The sequence below is a fragment of the Alternaria ventricosa genome (assembly GCF_023758065.1).
Source record: "Alternaria ventricosa strain BMP 2768 chromosome Unknown scaffold_9, whole genome shotgun sequence".
NCBI lineage: Eukaryota > Fungi > Ascomycota > Dothideomycetes > Pleosporales > Pleosporaceae > Alternaria > Alternaria ventricosa.
Window position 1 is genome coordinate 108,640 of NW_026055689.1, and position 18,119 is coordinate 126,758.

The 18,119-nt window shown below is 52.7% G+C and overlaps 7 protein-coding genes across 7 annotated transcripts; 5 read left to right on the top strand and 2 right to left on the bottom strand.

Annotated features, from left to right (window-relative positions):
• Positions 1–350: 350 nt before the first annotated feature.
• Positions 351–2,252, bottom strand: J4E93_005709 (uncharacterized protein; the record flags this gene model as incomplete). The annotated part of the gene is made up of 2 exons (XM_049343629.1): positions 351–2,007; positions 2,059–2,252. The coding sequence occupies 2 exons, from the start codon at positions 2,250–2,252 to the stop codon at positions 351–353; spliced, it is 1,851 nt and encodes a 616-aa protein (XP_049198862.1).
• Positions 2,253–3,723: 1,471 nt separating this feature from the next.
• On the top strand, positions 3,724–4,497 carry J4E93_005710 (uncharacterized protein; the record flags this gene model as incomplete). The annotated part of the gene is made up of 1 exon (XM_049343630.1): positions 3,724–4,497. The coding sequence occupies one exon, from the start codon at positions 3,724–3,726 to the stop codon at positions 4,495–4,497; it is 774 nt and encodes a 257-aa protein (XP_049198863.1).
• A 6,709-nt stretch (positions 4,498–11,206) lies between these two features.
• J4E93_005711 (uncharacterized protein) lies at positions 11,207–11,579 on the bottom strand (the record flags this gene model as incomplete). The annotated part of the gene is made up of 2 exons (XM_049343631.1): positions 11,207–11,313; positions 11,378–11,579. The coding sequence occupies 2 exons, from the start codon at positions 11,577–11,579 to the stop codon at positions 11,207–11,209; spliced, it is 309 nt and encodes a 102-aa protein (XP_049198864.1).
• A 767-nt stretch (positions 11,580–12,346) lies between these two features.
• J4E93_005712 (uncharacterized protein) lies at positions 12,347–13,612 on the top strand (the record flags this gene model as incomplete). Its single annotated transcript, XM_049343632.1, has 1 exon — positions 12,347–13,612. One exon carries the CDS (start codon positions 12,347–12,349, stop codon positions 13,610–13,612), a length of 1,266 nt encoding a protein of 421 aa, XP_049198865.1.
• A 349-nt stretch (positions 13,613–13,961) lies between these two features.
• On the top strand, positions 13,962–14,913 carry J4E93_005713 (uncharacterized protein; the record flags this gene model as incomplete). The annotated part of the gene is made up of 2 exons (XM_049343633.1): positions 13,962–14,022; positions 14,075–14,913. 2 exons carry the CDS (start codon positions 13,962–13,964, stop codon positions 14,911–14,913), a joined length of 900 nt encoding a protein of 299 aa, XP_049198866.1.
• Positions 14,914–15,108: 195 nt separating this feature from the next.
• J4E93_005714 (uncharacterized protein) lies at positions 15,109–15,861 on the top strand (the record flags this gene model as incomplete). Its single annotated transcript, XM_049343634.1, has 2 exons — positions 15,109–15,116; positions 15,231–15,861. 2 exons carry the CDS (start codon positions 15,109–15,111, stop codon positions 15,859–15,861), a joined length of 639 nt encoding a protein of 212 aa, XP_049198867.1.
• Positions 15,862–16,084: 223 nt separating this feature from the next.
• On the top strand, positions 16,085–17,185 carry J4E93_005715 (uncharacterized protein; the record flags this gene model as incomplete). Its single annotated transcript, XM_049343635.1, has 2 exons — positions 16,085–16,090; positions 16,211–17,185. 2 exons carry the CDS (start codon positions 16,085–16,087, stop codon positions 17,183–17,185), a joined length of 981 nt encoding a protein of 326 aa, XP_049198868.1.
• Positions 17,186–18,119: the final 934 nt, after the last annotated feature.

Here is an 18,119-nt window from a genome sequence, read left to right on the forward strand (position 1 = left end):
GCGCTACGTTGACACGCTCGATCGTGCAAACCATCAATTTCACGTCTATCTGACACATGAGGCCTTTACAGCTATTGCGCCGGAAGGCGAGACTGAAATCCCGGGACAGCATTGGGCTGATCTAGTCGGTTTTCCAGAAATCAATTGGCGTAAGATAGTTGTAACCGTTACGGAGGCGCCAAGTGGTTGAGCGGAGACGGATCAGGGCGTATATGGAGATGTGTTGACAAGTTGATGATCAGAGATCGAGGGGATGTGTAGAGAACGGAAGGAGAAATCGAAGATGATTATGGATTTCACTTGCACCTTCATATTACACAAGAGTTGTCTGCGAACTTAGTCTGACAAAATCATGCGGGAATAATATCAGCAACACTCCTCCAGAAATCACACCTCATACCACGCCCAGCCTCCCACGTATAGGCGTTAACCAGCGTGAAGTTATTCATCAGCCCCGGTTCAGTCAGGTAAGTCGTGTTGACCGGTGACCCAACAATCTGCGAGCCAACAGCAATCTCACCACCCGTCTGGTTAAAATCGAGTTGGTAAGGCTCCGCGATCGTGAAAGCCGGCCATTGAGTAGCATCGTTGGTAGCTACCGATCCGTTGGATGAGCCAGAAGAACCAGCAGCAACGGAAGCAGAAATCGACGGGTTGCCCTCGGTGATGAAGTTACCCCAGATGTTCATGAAGGCGCGTTGGAGGTCGGTGCTTATGCCTGTTTTGCTGCCTAATGGTCCGAAGTATACGCCCACATCCGCGCCGTGGGTAGCTGGGAGGGCACTGAACTGGTACTTATATGACGTGCGATCACCATCAGTATACGCTTCCGCCATCCAGTATGATGGGCAAACGAAAGTCAGTTCGGCGTAGAGGTTGTTGGCACGCTGCTGCTGTCCGGTAGCTATCGAGCTTTGATCGAGCGCGCTTGGTCCAGTAACGCCATTTGTCGCGAACTCATCTGCGTTGGAGGTGGCCGCGGCGTCGCTGATAGGGTAGTAGCGAAGAACCTTTGCGATGTCGGAGTCTGTGAATTCGGGCAGGTTGTTGCGGAGCCACGCCGTGAAGTCATCCTCGGAGATAATTTCTTGAGGCACGAAAGATGGGCCCTCATTAGCGTTGTTCCCGATCAAAGCATTTCGCCCGTTGACACGCTTCTCGAGGAGCTGGCTGCTTGGCTCATCTTGAACGTACACTCCGTCTGTAACCGGCAGGAAAGCCCAGGTGCCGAATGTTGCAGTGCTTTCCACTTCGCTGGAAGCGTTCTGCAACGTCTCCGTGTCTTGCGATAGCAAACAGTTGAAGATGGTGGAAGTCGCATTACCATATGCGTTGATCATGCAGCCGGCGCGGTCGGCGAACGCATAGTAGTTCTGCGTCGGAATCCAGTCCTTGTAAGCGTACTGTTTGGGCAAGTATGGCGACGCGGCGATGCTGCTGCGAAACATAGAGTCGCCTAGAGAGCCACCGTAGGCCATGTCATGTAGCATGACCGAGCCACCACCAGCACTCTCGCCAGATATAGTGACAGCTGATGGGTCGCCTCCGAACTGACTGACATACGTCTGGACCCATTGGAGAGCGAAGAATTGATCCAATAGTCCTGCATTCACGACACCCTTTCGGTATACTTCGTCAGACGCGAGAAAACCAAAAGGCCCCAGCCTGTACTGGATTGATACGACAACGAACTTGTTCCCGGTCGTCGTGAGGAGATCAGTGAAGTCTTGTCGCCCATTACCAGCGCCATAGCCACCACCGTGGATCCACACGAGTACAGGAAGGTTCGTCGCGTTTGCCGGGCTTTGGACATTGAGGAAGAGACAGTCTTCTGAGAGTGGTGGTGAGTCTGGGTCCGGAGGCGCACTCGGCATTCCATTGCTTTGGCCGATCTGTGGACATTGCGATCCGTAGGTGTCTGCGGCTATTGGCGAAGTTCGGTTTACGGCAGGTGCCTGGGGTCGTTGCCAGCGTAAGCTACCTGTTGGTGATGCAGCGAAGCGGATGCTTGAAGTCATATGTTAGCTGCAGTCACCTGAAATTACGAGAAAGTCATACCCTCTCCAGCTGTTGATACCTGTGCTTGCATTACTGGAACCCTGATAGACCTCGTAGCCTAGGTCCACCTCCAAATCATTACTCGGGGTACTTTGTCTGCTTCGCAAGACTTCTCGAAACGGCTGAGGTTGAGGTAGCGCAGCAACCGTCCCCGAGAGTGTAAGAGCACTTGCGATGAGAGATGGCAGTAGCATGACGCTGGCTGGAATTGGTAGGTACTCGGCTGAGTATGTGGTCAATCGCGACGTACGAAGAGCTTTTATATCACAAGCTCATTCCGTAATGCGGAGCCCGGATGTGTAGCCCTGATTGCCCGTACTCCCTTCGACCAAGCCATTTATCCTCGGGCATTAAACCGTGCGCCGTGCGGCAGTGGACTAGAGGTTGGTGATGAAGCCGTCCGTCGATCGATAGCACTAAACGGCTAAGCATTACTGCGAAAGGACGACTAGTCTTTCCAGTTCATCCGTGAAGGACGATCACTAGCTAATTGTCACATAACGGCTGACCCAATGTGCCGAAGACCAGGATGTAAAGGCCGTTGCCCTCTAGCGTCTGGTACCTAGATCGGTGGTGTGCGTGGAGAAAATAGCGTCGATGACGAGCATCAACAATTCGAGAGTGTACGTTGAATTCGAAAGTCAGATGCTATGCGCTCAGTGTCGCTCGCGCTGTGCCCCTTGCAGCGATTACGCGCATCCATTGATCCGGAAGATCCGGGGTATGATGCTTGTCTGCTCGATCGTATCGGCATCGTATCGTTGTCTTCATTAGCTTCGAACGCGTTCGTTGTGCATGAGGGCATGCGGACGTGACGTCTACCGTCCGCGCGTGCCGTGTGCGGAGTTAGGAGGTCGTGCGCTGATTAAGCAATTGCATCATGATTTCCCTAGTTTGCGGAAGTGCCGCTCGGGCCATCTTCACCGAAAGCTATCGGGAATACAGGACATACACCAACTCCACGCGTCTTGTTGTTCCCGACGCGTTTTTCGACCATGCCGAAGGCACTGGGGTGAAGAAACCATCCTCGTGCTTGGGATCCAAGACGCTCTTCGCCTCTACCGGACCTCACTACTTCTCGAATCGTCAATCGTAGGGCCCAGGTCGGCATTCGCTGAGCTCTCTCTGTGACTTTGCGTACCAAACTCACACGAAATACCTTGCGACTGTGAGGGCTCGCAATAGCAGCCCATCTGGCTCTCAATGCTGAGCATATGCTCGCTGCGATAGCTCCGAGTTGGCACCTTTGCCTTGGTCAGGTCTCTTTATCGATGACAGGTCTCTAACCGGAACAGCTTATTTCTCCCGTAACATTCTTCGCAACTCTGGCTGCTACCTTTCTGCGTTCTCAGAGGCATCTCGACTCTTTCAGGCGTTCCTACCTGATGACAGGGGTGCAAGCAGCCGAAGTGGAATGAGTAAGCGAGGCACTATCATTGGCAGCTGCGGGTGCTGCATCTCTCGACTCAGCCACCACGTCGGAGGATACGGCACCAATCGCTCCTTCCTTCAGTCTGACAATAGAGGCTGAGCACAATTGCGATATTATCATGGCCTCAGCCGTCTCCTCCTCCCTCACTTACTTGACAAGGCCCGATTTGAACCTTAGGCTTTTCCCTCCCTGACCCTGCTACATTTTGTCGCTACTGCAAGCTAAACAACACCATGATCTTCGGCGGCCTTGAGATTGTCGCAGGCGGATACCTCATCCACCGGCATTACCGAAAGAAGAACGGAAAGGAGCAGCTTGAGGAAGAGGCTCAACAGCGACGCCATCATACATTCCCGGGTGCCAATCCTGCAAAGCAGAATGGCTGGAACACTCAGGCCCACCACCGCCCTCAACACCATCCACAAGCGCAACAGCAGCAACCCGCGATACCACAGCAAAAGTACGCGTGCTATGCTCCAGTAGCGGCACAGCCTCGACCACAGATATACCAGCCTCAATTCCAATCTCAGGCGCAAGTTCAGCACCAGGTCCAACCTCAATCGCGACCGCACGCGCCTCCTCACATACAAAGCTTCAACATCCCACGGCGGCCTGTACCGCAGCGAAAGCCCCAAATCATCATCGAGTCCTCTCTCCAACGCACCGACTCCTTCGCGACGATATCACGCATGCCCATCGCGAACGGCTCGCGGCCACACGACGTAGCCGAACAGGCTAGCCCTGCGTCTGGTCTTTCACCTATACCACAACATGGCATTTATGGGAACGCAGGGTTCTCGGTGTCGACACCGGCATTTGGAGCTACTCCTACATCGCCAGGCTTGGTTTACGAGATGGCTACGGGACGCGAGGGCGGTGCTGGTCAGACTGTGGACGATAATTGGGAGACGTACGGCGGTCATACACATGCTGCAGCGCCGCACTACGCGCCGACTGTGTCTACTGAGCTTGGCGAGCGAGATCCGCCGCCGCCTTACATGCCTTGATGCATGCGCGATACACTTCAAGCCCAATTTCTCTTCTTTTCTACTTTCAGGGAGCTATTGGTTATTGTATACTTTAATGATTCATCGAATACATGTAATTCCTGGTAAAAAGGAACTCGTTTGCCATACAGAGCTCTCGTGGCTTAAATCGCTACCAACTTCCCAAGTTTCTATCGGGGTGTCAACGAACGGAGCCTTGTGTGCAAAGCAGCGCCACTGCGCATACCGATCGCAGATGACACCCCGCTTCGTGGTGTTGATGCAACTGCTGATTGGGTGGGCTTCGCCTCGAATGCTTTGGGCTAGCCGCAGGTCGTCAGATGTCGTCTTCGTTCTTCAGCCTTCAGCCTTCCTTCTTACCCATCACTCACGCATCAGACACCGGTCTATTCAACATCCGACGACGCTCGACTTGTACTTGACCATCGGAAGAGACAATCCCTCAACGTACGACATTGACGCGCTGGAGGTCTTGAGAGGCTGCCTTCGGACGAGATGGAAGATACGGCGGCGGATCTGTGTTCTCGTTGTGCCAGCATTCCGTGGGATAACTTGGAGCAGAAGGAGAGTGCAGAGTTCTGGCGTGATGAGAAGCCGACTTTAGGAGATATTCAGATCTCGTCCTGCCGGCTATGTCGTCTCATCGTGTCTGCCGTCATGTCTGCTATAATGCCAACACCCGTACAACACGCTCATCCCCAATCCATGGTGAGTCTAAGTTGGCACCGAGAGCATGACATTAGACATGATTGCCTGGGAGTAGTGAGCTTGTCGGCAGAACGAGAAGGTTGGGTTGGATCGCTGATTCTCATGACCGGGGAGTCTGTCAGAGAGGATGCGACGGCACTCTTCCCAGAAGTCTCAAGGCGGGTTGACTTCGCTATAGTCAAGCAATTCGTCGAAGCATGTAAAGCGTCACACCAGTCCTGCGAGCCGGAAATGTCGCCTCAGCTTCCAGATCTACGGGTCATCGATTGTGTCGACAACACCGTCGTCGTGGCTCCGATAGGCTGCTCGTTCGTCGCACTTTCTTACGTATGGGGTGGGCTTTCTGCAGATAGCTACGTCCTAGGATCACGTATCACGTTTCCGCCGACGATAGAAGACGCTGTGAGAACCACCCGCGAACTTGGGTACGAGTATCTATGGGTCGACAGATATGTAAGACGACATATATACACAATCGATCAAACTGACCAATCAGTGCATCAACCAAGAGGATCCTTGCGATAAAGAGCAACAAATTAGCCAGATGGGCAGCATCTATGCCAGTGCGCAGGTGACCATCGTCGCAGCAGCGGGCGTAGACCCCTCTTATGGCCTTGTAGGCCTTAGTAGAGATCGCACAGCACCGTCAGCTCGAGTGTCAGTCGGAACCTCCCGATCTTTATGTCTGTATCCTGAGGCTGTGGAAGACTACATCGCACGCTCGTCTTGGTTCTCGAGGGCTTGGACATTCCAAGAAGGATGCCTCTCTAAGAGAATTCTGTGCTTCACAGAGCGCGAAGCGGTTTTCACTTGCAAGTCTTGTTCTTGGATAGGAGAATCTACTCCGGACCCTCCCTGGATATATCCCAGCATTAGTAGATTGACCAGCGTGGAGCATGTAAGAACGGCATTGAGTTCGCAAGTTGCAAGTCTGCATGATGCTATGAGCATCATGCGCACATATTCGAGACGGATGCGAGGGCAAGAATCCGACATGTTAAACGCTATTGTCGGTATCTTGAACGTTATGAAGAATGGTCGTTCACCAGTCTATCATATCTGGGGGGTTCCTTTCACCATTACTCGGCGGCAGAACGCTGCTCACAGCACCGACAGTACCGTTTCCATTGCTCTGAATTGGTGGCATCACGAGAGCGCCCATCGTCTTCCTGATTTCCCGAGCTGGTCATCCCTAGGATGGATAGGACAAGTCTGCCCTTGCCGCGAATCAGACCTCACGCCCCACTTCATGATCAATTATTGGTCGGGCGAAAGATATCAAGAACTCGACAACGGTACCTGCGACCTAAACTATACGTTCTGTTGCGATGTTACTCATCAATCTCAATATCTAGAGATCACGACGGATGTCGTACAAGTCAAGCTTCACAGTTGGTGCCCCAACGACAGGATTATTTACTTCTTCCAACCTACGTTTCTCAGACGTAAGGAATTCAAGGATCAGAAGAAGGTTTGGCCAAACAGATACGTGCGAATTCCATTTCTTCTGCTGTATCTGGACGATGAGACGATGTTCGATGCCACGTTGTCCGTTGTGTGCACTACGACAACGCCTCCTGAGATCGACTCTGATTCTTGGAGTTCTTTTCGGGTCAGGAATTCTCTGTTGCTCGTTTTCCAGCAGAAAGCTAAGTCCTACGAGCGAATTGGCGCTCGCCGACCTGATGTGTTTACCATGGACTTGAAAGGGGAGTACATGTGGAGCCATCAAGACGAATGGGAATTTGTTCCACGAGGAGAGCCAGGTGCCTGGGATCAAGTCGCAGAGAGACGTACCTTTCTTCTTGGCTAGACAGCTTCGCACACAATTTTGCGCTTCAGAATATACTTCTTCCCGTAATGTAACCTTCTCGCGAACTCGATGCTTCTTCGATCATTAACGCGCTTGTGACCGTGGTGGCTATGCAGCATCATCGGTGTTGCTCAGCCTCGTCCGGATTGGGTAAAGCGGCAAATGGCCTGGGGCGTCATTTCCCGCCTTGAGCTGCTGCTGCCTGCCAGCCTTCCCCACCAACTTTTCTCTCGAAATATCCTGCTTCGCCTGCAGGTTACGTTCTGGTTGAATTTGTTTTCCTTCATGACCTTTTTGTTGCGGCGTATGTTACTTAGCCCTCCGTGGACGCCCGGCACCTCCTGGCTTTGAGCGAATTGTCGTTTTCGTGTTCCGCAACCCCAAGGCTACATCCGTACTTGAGATGGATAGCAAATTCACCATGCGAGATGAGACCGAACGCCCATCAGCCGACGACGAGATTCACACGTGCGAGCGTTGTTCGCTTATCAACTTCGAAAATCTTGAGAAAACAGAATCAGGTGCTCCTTCGACGCTACTAATGGAAGTCAAAGATTTATCACAGCTCTTGACAGATCGGCGCTGTCCTACTTGTCGGATCCTACAAACCACGATAGATTTGCACCGCTCACGGTACAAATCTCTTCGCGTGTGTTGGGATCGCGATATCCCTGGATCGGGGCTGCTGGGGGAGATCAAATTTGAGTACTCGATGGGGGGCGCTTTCAGTACGTTGAAGCCTGATCTGATGGTATTTGATGTCATGTCTCGTTGGCCGCACCCCAAGCCACCGCATGCACCCAGACGTGTCGATTTCGGACAGGCTAAGAGATGGATTGATGCGTGCAAAGAGTCGCATCCATATTGCCCCGCCCGCTTTCCAAAGATGCTGAAGAGCCTTCGTATGATCGATTGTGTTACAAGAAGCGTAGTTCCGGCCCCAGAAAATTGCGTCTACGTTGCTCTCTCATATGTTTGGGGAATGTCAAAACCCTGCGACGCTCCAAGCTCTTCTGCCCTACTACATCAGTTACCACTTACTGTCGACAACAGTATCCATGCCACTCTCATGCTGGGGTATCGATATTTGTGGGTCGACAAATACGTGCGTTGATTGCATGCTGTCTTCTGCTGACCGCGGCTAATGTGGAATTCAGTGCATCGACCAAGCCAACGCTGCAGATAAGCATGATCAGATTAACCAGATGGGCGATATTTACTCTTCAGCAGAAGTCACACTCATCGCAGCGGCGGGGAAAAACTCAGCGTATGGCTTACCCGGCGTCGCAAGCAACCGCGTAAGCTGTGGACATGATATTACAATCGGACGCTTACGGTTTTCTACCGACTATGACTCGGTCGACCATGAAATATCCCGCTCGGTCTGGTCCTCACGTGCTTGGACTTTTCAGGAAGGCTACATATCGAAACGCAGGCTATACTTCACGGACACCCGGCTGCTTTACATCTGTGATAATAAGGTCTACTGCGACGCCGGTTTGAGTTCCCAAGCCCTAAGACATGATTTTCAAGGACAGCTTGCTGAATCTCTTCCCGGCCGATTTCACACGGATCGTCTTGCCCGTGGCATTCTCTCAGAATATACGCGCCGCAATTTGACATTCGACTCGGACGCACTGAACGGCATAGTGGGCGTCCTGAACACACTTAGTAAGGCTGAAAGACCTATCTTCCACACATGGGGAGTCACCTTTGGCGGACTACCCTTTGCTATTGCGCCACCACCTTTGGCTATTACGTTGACCTGGTTTCACGACGCGCCATGTCTCCGGCGAAAAGCTTTTCCTAGCTGGTCTCCTTTGGGTTGGAAAGGGGTCGCCGGTTATGGCTACTCCCCACCGCCGGTGATCTCACAGTCGTTCCAAGTCGAAGTGTGGGACAATAGCGAGTTCATCCAACTATCCAGAGTAAAGCAGGATTTACACCAGCGAGCCGGCGCTGAAATTCTGGAAAAGTCGCGTTACCTCAAGATCACGGCAAAGCTCAGTTGGGTCGAACTCCGTTATTTCTCGGCAAGCGAATTGCTTTCAATCGACATGTCAAGTGTCGCAGTCGATGAGCTGCCCTGGCTCATTAAACCTCGGGCAGGTTTTCATGTGCGAGTTCCGACTGGTGACAATGTCGAGGTATATGCAAGTATGCTGCCATGCTGGGACTCGGAACCAGACCTTTCCCTTGATTTGCCACGAGTCCCCTGTGCGTTGATCCCTAAGGATGACGAAGCTCAACACATCACTGTCATCATGCTTCAACAACACAGCACTCATTACGAGCGGATAGGGTCTTTCAACTACCTATACACGTATGCGGGCAGAACTAACTTCTTCTTCAAGGACGATAATGGAGCTCTTACAGTGGAGAGAGTACATGAGAGAACCCGCTCCTATAGTGTTGAGGAGGTTGCAAGAGACTTCAATAATCAAGAGATGCAAACGTTCCTACTCGGCTAGCTTGAGCGCGCGTGAGATGGTTTATACCGATGTAAGCTTGATAGAAAATCATGGCGTCGACACATCAATTCTACGATGAAGCTCTCGGCGACGAAATGAGATCATAATAATAATCCGCGATTATAGATACAATTTTAGCGCGGCTGTATGCGCCAAAGTCCTACGTACACCCATTACAATAACATAAACCCGCCGCACCACACGCCCAAAGATTGACGAAGAAACATGGCATCTAGATCATGAGAGTATCACCACCCAACCGCTCAAATAATCCCCTCAGCATCCCACACCCTCCACCTAACAGCCCACTCCTTCACCGCCTCAAAATCCCTACAAACCCTCTCCGTCCCCCACCCCTTCGTCGCAACCCCCAACACCCCATCTTCACCAACCTCTTCCTTCGTGTCTTCCAGATTGGTATCTGCAGCGCAAATAAGGGCCTGGCGCAGGTACTCGAAGCAGTGCTGGATATGATCGGGATCGTCGTGTTCTTCGCCGGAGCTGAGGAGGGCTTCTAGGAAGGGGTTCGGTGTGAATGTGGGAGTGGAGTGGTGCTCGTGACTGCTGGTGGTGGTTTCGATTTTTATGTGAGGCGGGCTTAGTGGTGAGCGTTGGGATTCGTGGTGTTGGTGTTTGGAGAGGAGGTAGGATTTTTTGTAGTAGGTTTGTCGGAGACCGTGCTGGACGGAGTTAGCGAGGTGATTCCGCCGCAGTAGTAGAGGGAGAGGTAGCTTACTAGACAATGCAGCTCATGGAACACAGACATGGATTTAATCTCTTTCGCTATCTTGGGATGTTGGACGAACGCTCGTCCTTTCGGTATCAGGCTTTGCCACATCTTCTCCGTCTCGGCGTTTGGTTCACCGGCGAAACTCTCATTGAGTGACCAGACGACCTTTTCGATCCTGCGGTGTGGACTGCCATATGGCGCTGGTGATTGGTCAGAATTGCAACAAATTCCGAGCCAAAAGACCAGCCTGGGGGACAAGGAATCGATAGGGAACTGGGGTGAGCTTACTAAGGTATCCATCGATATCATGTTCCATACCGAGCAGTCTGCTGAAGCCGAGGCCGATTAAAAGGCCTAGAAATGCGACAAAGATGTACCCACATGCGTGCATGAGACACGAACGAAGCGACCGACGAGGTCCTTTACCGAGCAAGAGCTCTTTGTCGGCATCGCATTCTTCTCCTCGAAGAGTAGAACTTGGAGAGATGCATGCGTCGCTTTCGCCATCGGTGGCGCCATGAGACAAACGGTGATACGACGAACTCTTCTTTGCAAAGGGATTGAGATTCGGCATTACGGCAACTTGCCAATACTCTTGACATGCAGTGTGGAGCAGACAAGAATTCTTCGGAGAATTCACTCGATATTTACATATCAGACGAATAGATTAATTGTATTCGTGATGTTGGGGAATGTATTCAGACCCTAAACGGGTAAGCCCTGGGACGCGGGAAGGATCAGCTTAGACTGGGCGACCGGTGGAGAAAGCAGTAAAGACAACTTGATTTGGTACATGATTAAGCGCTAGACCATTAATTCTCCGCGCTGGGCGCCATGACGCTGCCGTCACCAAGGGGTATCATACAATTTCTCGCCATTCGTAGGGACGTCTGGAACTCAACGCCACCGTACCAGCCATGTCCAAGGCCTAGACCACCAACTGTCGGATCGTCGTGAGTCGTAGAGGTCGGATCTGCGGATACGAGGCTAATTCAGCTTCTTGTTGCCGACCGTAACCTGTTTGCCCTGGCTGCGCTGGTATTTGAGGAAGCCGAAGACTGCGGCGGCGACGACGCCCAGCATAAGGACGTTGCCTATAGTGTTGTTAGTTTCCAGGATCGATCGAGCGCGCGAGTCAATTGTCGTCAGCCAACTTACCGAGTACGAAGCTAACGATACCGCCAGCAAGGTCCACGAGACCACGGAAGAAGTTAACCACGAGGTCGATCATCTCCAACACGAAGTTGAGAGCGAACTGGACCGTCTTCTGGACTAGCGCGCCGGCTGTGGTGATGAAGGACCAGACGAGCTCGACCATGGACGAGACGAGATCGCTGAGGGCATTGACGATGGAAGACATGTTGGTTCGGTTGGGCTTGTGAGTAATGGCGGGCGAGTGGTGTGGTATTACAGTTCTGAGGTGGAGTAGTTGATGGGAATAGTGGGGTGGTGGAGTGTAAGAGAGAAGGCTGTATCTGCCAGATATGCAGTACTTGTTACCGTGCGACAGTGCGACAAGGCGCGACTTCCGTTAAGACAGTTGCTTGCTGCCAAAACACGGGGATGACGCGGGGCCTACGTTAACACAGGCAGCACTTCCTGTTTCACATAGCTGCTGCCGTGGATGTGTAGGCCTGCATCCTGCCCGCTTTCCATGGGGAGCCTGGTTGGCTATTCGGGTGAATAGCCGTTGTTGTGGTGAGATGTGACGTCACGGGTGTAACGTGGGTGAACGCCTGTTTGTAGGCAACGACAGGGGAGCATGACGAATCAGATAATGACAGAGAAGGAACGACCATGATTGGAGGAAGGAGAGAAACAAGGAGTCGAAGAAATGATGGAGGCACGGTTAAGCGTGGAGAGGTTGGTACATTGCGAGGAAGATCCATGCCTTGGCTAGTCGCGATGGTCTAGAACACGTGCCTAACAATCTCTTGAGGTAAGGCTACCTGGCCTTGTAGAAGAAGGTTGTTGCGACGAGGCTGTTCATATTGATATCCGTGTTGTTGTTGGAGAGTTCGTCGGTGCTTTTGGGGAGGTGCAGCCCTGCTTGCGTCATGGCGGCTCGGCTCAGAGCGGAACCTTCGTCCCACCGTGACTCCCTTCGTATCACGGCATCGCGACACAATGTCAGGCACACTCGACAAGCTCCTAGCAAAGGGCAAGGCGAAGCTCTCAGAGTTCACTGGGCAGCCTTCCGGGGGCCATCACCAGCAAGGCCACCCGAACCAAGGCTATCCGGGCCAACAGGGCTATCCGGGCCAGCAGCCTCCCCCGGGCTACCAACAACCCGCTCCAGGCTATCAGCAGCCACCCCAGGGCTACCAGCAGCCACCCCAAGGCTATCCCGCGCCAAACGCCGGGCAGTACTCTGGCAGCCAGTATCCTCCGCAATTCCCTCCCCAAAACCAGCAATGGGGGCAGCCGAATCAACAGCAGAACCAATGGGGCGCACCCCCTCAGCAGCAATGGGGCCCGCCGCCTCCGCAACAGCAGCCCCTCGCACCGCCCGTCCCCCAGGGTAGCAAGCCCCAATCTCCAGCACCTGGCGGCCCCCCGCCTATTCCTCAGAACCGACCGAACTCTGCGCAGCCTCCGCCGCCCCAGAACCTCCCTCCACCACAGGGCCAGAGCGTGTACTGGAAGCCGTCCTTCGACATCAAGACACCCGTGTCGCAGAACTTCCGGCACGAGATCGGCGACCATGGCTGGGGCAACAACGAGAAGCAGATGTATACGGACAAACCCGAGAACTCGTTCCATCACGACAACCGCCTGATCGTGCGCGCCCTCGTACAGAACGGCAGCTACACTTCTGCGCGTTTGACCTCACACCAGACGCTGTCGCGGCCGCGCGGATACTTGACAGCGACCTGTCTACCTCCGTCTGCACCAGGCATATGGCCTGCCTACTGGATGCTACCCGCAGACCCGTTCAAATGGCCGACTGACGGCGAGGTCGACCTTGCCGAGAGCTGGAACGGCGAGACAGAGAACCACTCGTGTCTACATTGGGGCTCCTATACCGGCGAGGATGCACAGAAGCATCGCGTCGTCAAGACGTCTCTTCCAGACCTGGCACGGCAACCGCATACCTATGGCTTCGCTTGGATCGAAGAAGAGGGTATCCCCGGATGGAGAGGGCGCATGATCTGGTACATCGACAACTACCCAGTCATGAAAGGCTGCATTCCAGAGGGCACACGACGTATGGAAGACTTCAGAATCCTCATCAACATCGCCATGGGCGGGACTGTGAACCAGGGCAAGCTGCCTGCTGAAGGTTATTACGACTTCGTCATTAGCGATCTCAAGATGTGCGAGGAACCCCATGGCGGCTGGCAACAATTCGAACATGCGTGGAACAGCACGCCTGAAGGCAAGGCAATGTAGCAAGGCTTGGTAGCAGCTACCTAGTATATCACGTTTGGGTCTCTGCCCAATATCACTCCGTTCACTGTGCCCTTTCTATCCTTTCACCTTCCCGAATTTGTCCGCCTGTGCACAAGTCAGGATCATAGATCAGCTCGTCGAGGAAAGGCTTAGTCGAGCCTGACAAGTGTTTTAGAGAGGGAAGGAAGCGCTCTTGCAGTTTGTCAAGCATTGACAAACTACCACTTCCACGAGTATAACTGCAGGCCGGGTTCAGCACAGTAACCCGCAGCTCTACCACCTGATTATAAACTCGAAAGCCATTTAAGAAGCAGCTCTACTACAGTGTTCAGCAAGCATGACGACCGACATGGACATGGCTTCAATGACTACTTCTCGCTCAAGGACCAGCTTCATGGACCTGCCTGGTGGTAAGCAACATTTACCTTATTGCTCTATCAATTCGCGCTAATTTGACTGAAGAGCTACGGAACATTGTCTACCTGCACAGCAAGAACGAAGGCATCGTAGACATGGGACGTCCCCAAGGCAGCCACCCTGGCCCACGGATCGATCGCAACCGCCATCAATTCTTAGGCCTTACTCAGGTCTCGAGGACGCTTCGAAGCGAGTTTGGGGCTTTGTACCGCGAACAACTTCAACTCCGGGTGGACGCACGACACATCCACGAATACCTCGCAATGGTCATCCAGGCATACAGCCGAGTGGAGGGAGGCGTTAAGACTCGTATATGCCCAATCTTTGCCAATATCATTCTTGATCTTGGCCCCAGAGTCAATGATCGAAACGAATACTATCTGGATATCCTCCCGCTGCTGCAGATACGCTCCAAGAAACCATCCTTCATATGCGAGTTCGAATTCTCCACAGAGGTTGACATTACTCACGTTCCAACCGACCCTAGTCAACCCTGCAGCCAGTTTGTATCAGAGGTGTACGGCTCGTTGCTTGTACAAGATCTAAACAATATTCTCAGTGGGCCAAACACATTAGCAACGGTCCGACCCGGAAACAATAACGTGGATGCCGCTATCCTTTATCTCAAAACCCTGGGTGTGCGAGACGGCAGATTCACTGGGGGCCCTTATCCAGTAGTCTCAACGCCATTTCTCGACCTCTGGCTTACGGCAGACCCTCCGTGGGGCTCTAAGCGCGACTCTATAATTCGCTCGGTGGGCCTCGAATCGATGGATTTTCTCGAGAATGCTGGCATGGCCTATGTCCGTATACTGGACGTCCGGACGAATTGCTGCAAGCCGGAGGATTGGTATGGATGGCTGCATCCTGGAGCGCCCAGATGAGGCATCCAGCGCTAGATCCGTGCTAGCCGAATGGACACTAGCGTCCCTTTACTCCTTCTTGTTGACTATTTGTGTTTGCTTTATCACTCTGTAACCTCACCTCCTAACCCAGATAAACTGTGTACTAAACGCTGTAATCGTCTTTCGCATTTGCCGTCGAGACCAAATTTGTTCGCTTGTTTGAACGTCATCACAATGTCCACGTTAACGTTTCTATCTCTGCCCGGCGAGATTCGCAACCGCATCTACGAATACTGCGTCGAACCAAAACCTCGGCAACTTTCTCGCATGCCTAAGCGTCCAAAGAAGCATTACAGAAATACCCGCTACGGACTGTACGGCAGCCTCCGCAACGTGTGCAAGCAAACGCGTGCAGAATTCGGGCCAATGTACATGGCCGAAACTGTCCATGTTGTCCATCAAGTCACGGCGAATAGTTTTCTCTACTCGTTGTATCCCGAATTGAGGCAGCAAGATGAACTTGCGAGCGAGCAACTCCAGTCAGGCTGCCAGACTGACAAGCATCATGCGTCAACTAGCGTCTCTGGCCTACAAGGCAACATCCAAATCATCACGTACTTCGGCCTCGAATACGACGCGACACCACTCATGCATCTTTGCGCAAAGAATCCCGCTTTTAAAGTCAGCTTCACAGACGCCAGCGCGTGCCTCCGTCTCGGCTGCCTCGTCAACGACTTCTTCGCTACTATCTCGTCCGGCGCTTTTCGTCCGCACCTGAAGCGTATCCAAAGGATTGCAATCACGTGCAGCACTCGGCCTGAAATCACCCTCATCCTCCCGTGCTCGGTGGGAGATGATCTTATGGCACTTTCCGGTGACCCACGGCAGGCATTGAATGAGATGGGTGCACCGCCTATGGACGCGTTTGCTGTCGTTCTCAAGGACGGCACTGGTAGGCTGTACGAGCACTCCGCACCGCGGGCTTGATCCAGACCTTATCTTGCGACTAGCGCTTTCGTGTTGACATCCAACGATATTTGGGTCGCATATAGGTAGACATTCTGGGTCGTGTTTCCTGCGAGGGCCCATAATTTCGAAGGAGCCAATTTCGTAGAAGAACGCAGCACTTCCCAAACAGTCAAGCGCGGCTGCTCGTTGATTACGTATTTCACGTGAAGGTGAAGCCCCGCACCCGTGGACCCCACAGTACATGCAGGTACCCGATAACACGCACTACCTTATTGCTTGGCAGCCGTACCATGGTTCACCTGGTCAGGCGCTTCCCTCTATTCTCACTTCACCACAGACTCTTCTCACTCACAACACGAGCTCGTAGATGGATCACATATACCTGTACATTTGCCCTTACATTCAGCAATCCATGACTAACTTTGACAGCAGCAACTCAGAAATCGACGAGGGGTATCCGCTCATGGCCTCCGTAGAAGCGCAGATGCGGGGTGTTACCATGAGCGCACCAAACAGTCGCTTTTTGAACCTTCCAGGTGGTGCGTACGTCCTCTCAACTACCCAGAGCGTAGCTAACTCAGTGCCTACAGAACTACGCAATAAGATATACAGCTTCTGCATCGATACAGACCCCGTCCCACTACGTCTCCGTCACGACGATCCGATCAAACCGGTAGGAGGATGGCGTTGCTTTACACAGACGTGTCGGCAGATCCGGAAAGAGTTCCACATCATCTACATGACTGAGACTGTGTTTCGCCTAGAATCCACTTACCACTACGCCCGATACATCCGCGATTTCTATCCGCCCAGCGACGAGGCCACAATGCTGCGCTACCGCGGCCACGTCATCAGTGTAGTTGGACATAGCCGCGATGAGGATACGGATGTGGACGAGTTCTACGATGCCGACATCGCCCGCGTCGTCTCGCTTGTCGCGCGCTCACCAAAAGTTTGCTTTACCTTTGAACTTGAGAAGGATCTGAAGAAATATTTCGCAGCAATAAAGGGCATCGAACAGGTGAACAGCATGATCGCGTTATTCGCTGATCAATCCCACTCAAAATGGCGCGAAATGGCCAGGTCGATCAAAGAGATGAGACTCAGGGTTCGCATTAATCACTGTTTACTCCGAATTACCATGGACCAAGACATGGCTAAGATATGGAAGGCTGCGGTTCATGAAGTGTGGAACGAAGCAGCTCAGCCCACGCGTGGCATACGTGAATTGCGGCTCGCATGGCCTGACCCGAACCCACAGGAGCGTTCATATGGGTATCGGCACCAGTTTTCATTCAGCGACGATGAAGATAAGACTAAAAGTTGTATTTGGCGATGGTGAGTAGTATGCAAAGGGGATAGGGGATGGATGAGACTCAAATGCTAGCTTTGGTTGATGGCTGAGACATGCGCCGAGGCAGCCTGGTGACGTCTTTGGGATCTATGACAAGATGTCTTTGATTATTATCCAGTGTTTCATCTTTCACTATGCAATGGGCTATACTACGACGTCCTGTGTGGCCTCAGGTCGGGTGCGTCGACAAGGAAGTAGACGCACTCGATGCCATGGCCTTGCAAGATAGGTAGCGCTTAACAATACAATTCTACACTCCCGATCTCATGTCCATCTCGACAGATACTTCGTCGGCCGAAGTGGCCAAACATTCTTACAATGCCCCTCTATCGAAGCATGAACATCCAGTCCCTTTCTCTTCGTCCAGCCCACACTCTCGGCAAATTTGTCAACAAAACCCTCATCGTGAACCATCACTTCGGGAATAATAACCTCACTCGTTAGTCGCTCAGGTGTCTTCCCACTTTTGAACACAACCACAACCCTCACTATAGCAACGCCGTAGTCGAGACTCCCTCTGCCAGCATGTATCACAACTTCCGCGACGTCTCCACTTCCGATACAAGCCACCCAACGTGCGTCGTCAAAGCCCAGTATAGCATCGAGCTGCACCTTCATCGTCGTCGGCTGCTTCAGATAGCTATGACAGGGCCTAAACGATATCGACGCTCTTCCAGTGGGGTGGCTACAATGCCGAATCCGCAGCAAGGGTAGTACATCGAGTCTAAGTCGCTCAACCAACGGATCTTCGATAACCAGATCAATGCGTCTAGGCACGTGTTCTAGGGGTCTCGAAGGCCCGTAGACGAAGTCAACGTAGCGGAGCCAGGGCTTGATGCTGATGGTTAGCTCCTGTTGGCGGAGAGCTAATGGACGGTATTCTCTGCGCATTTGCCGGCATACTTGACTTGGTTTCATCATG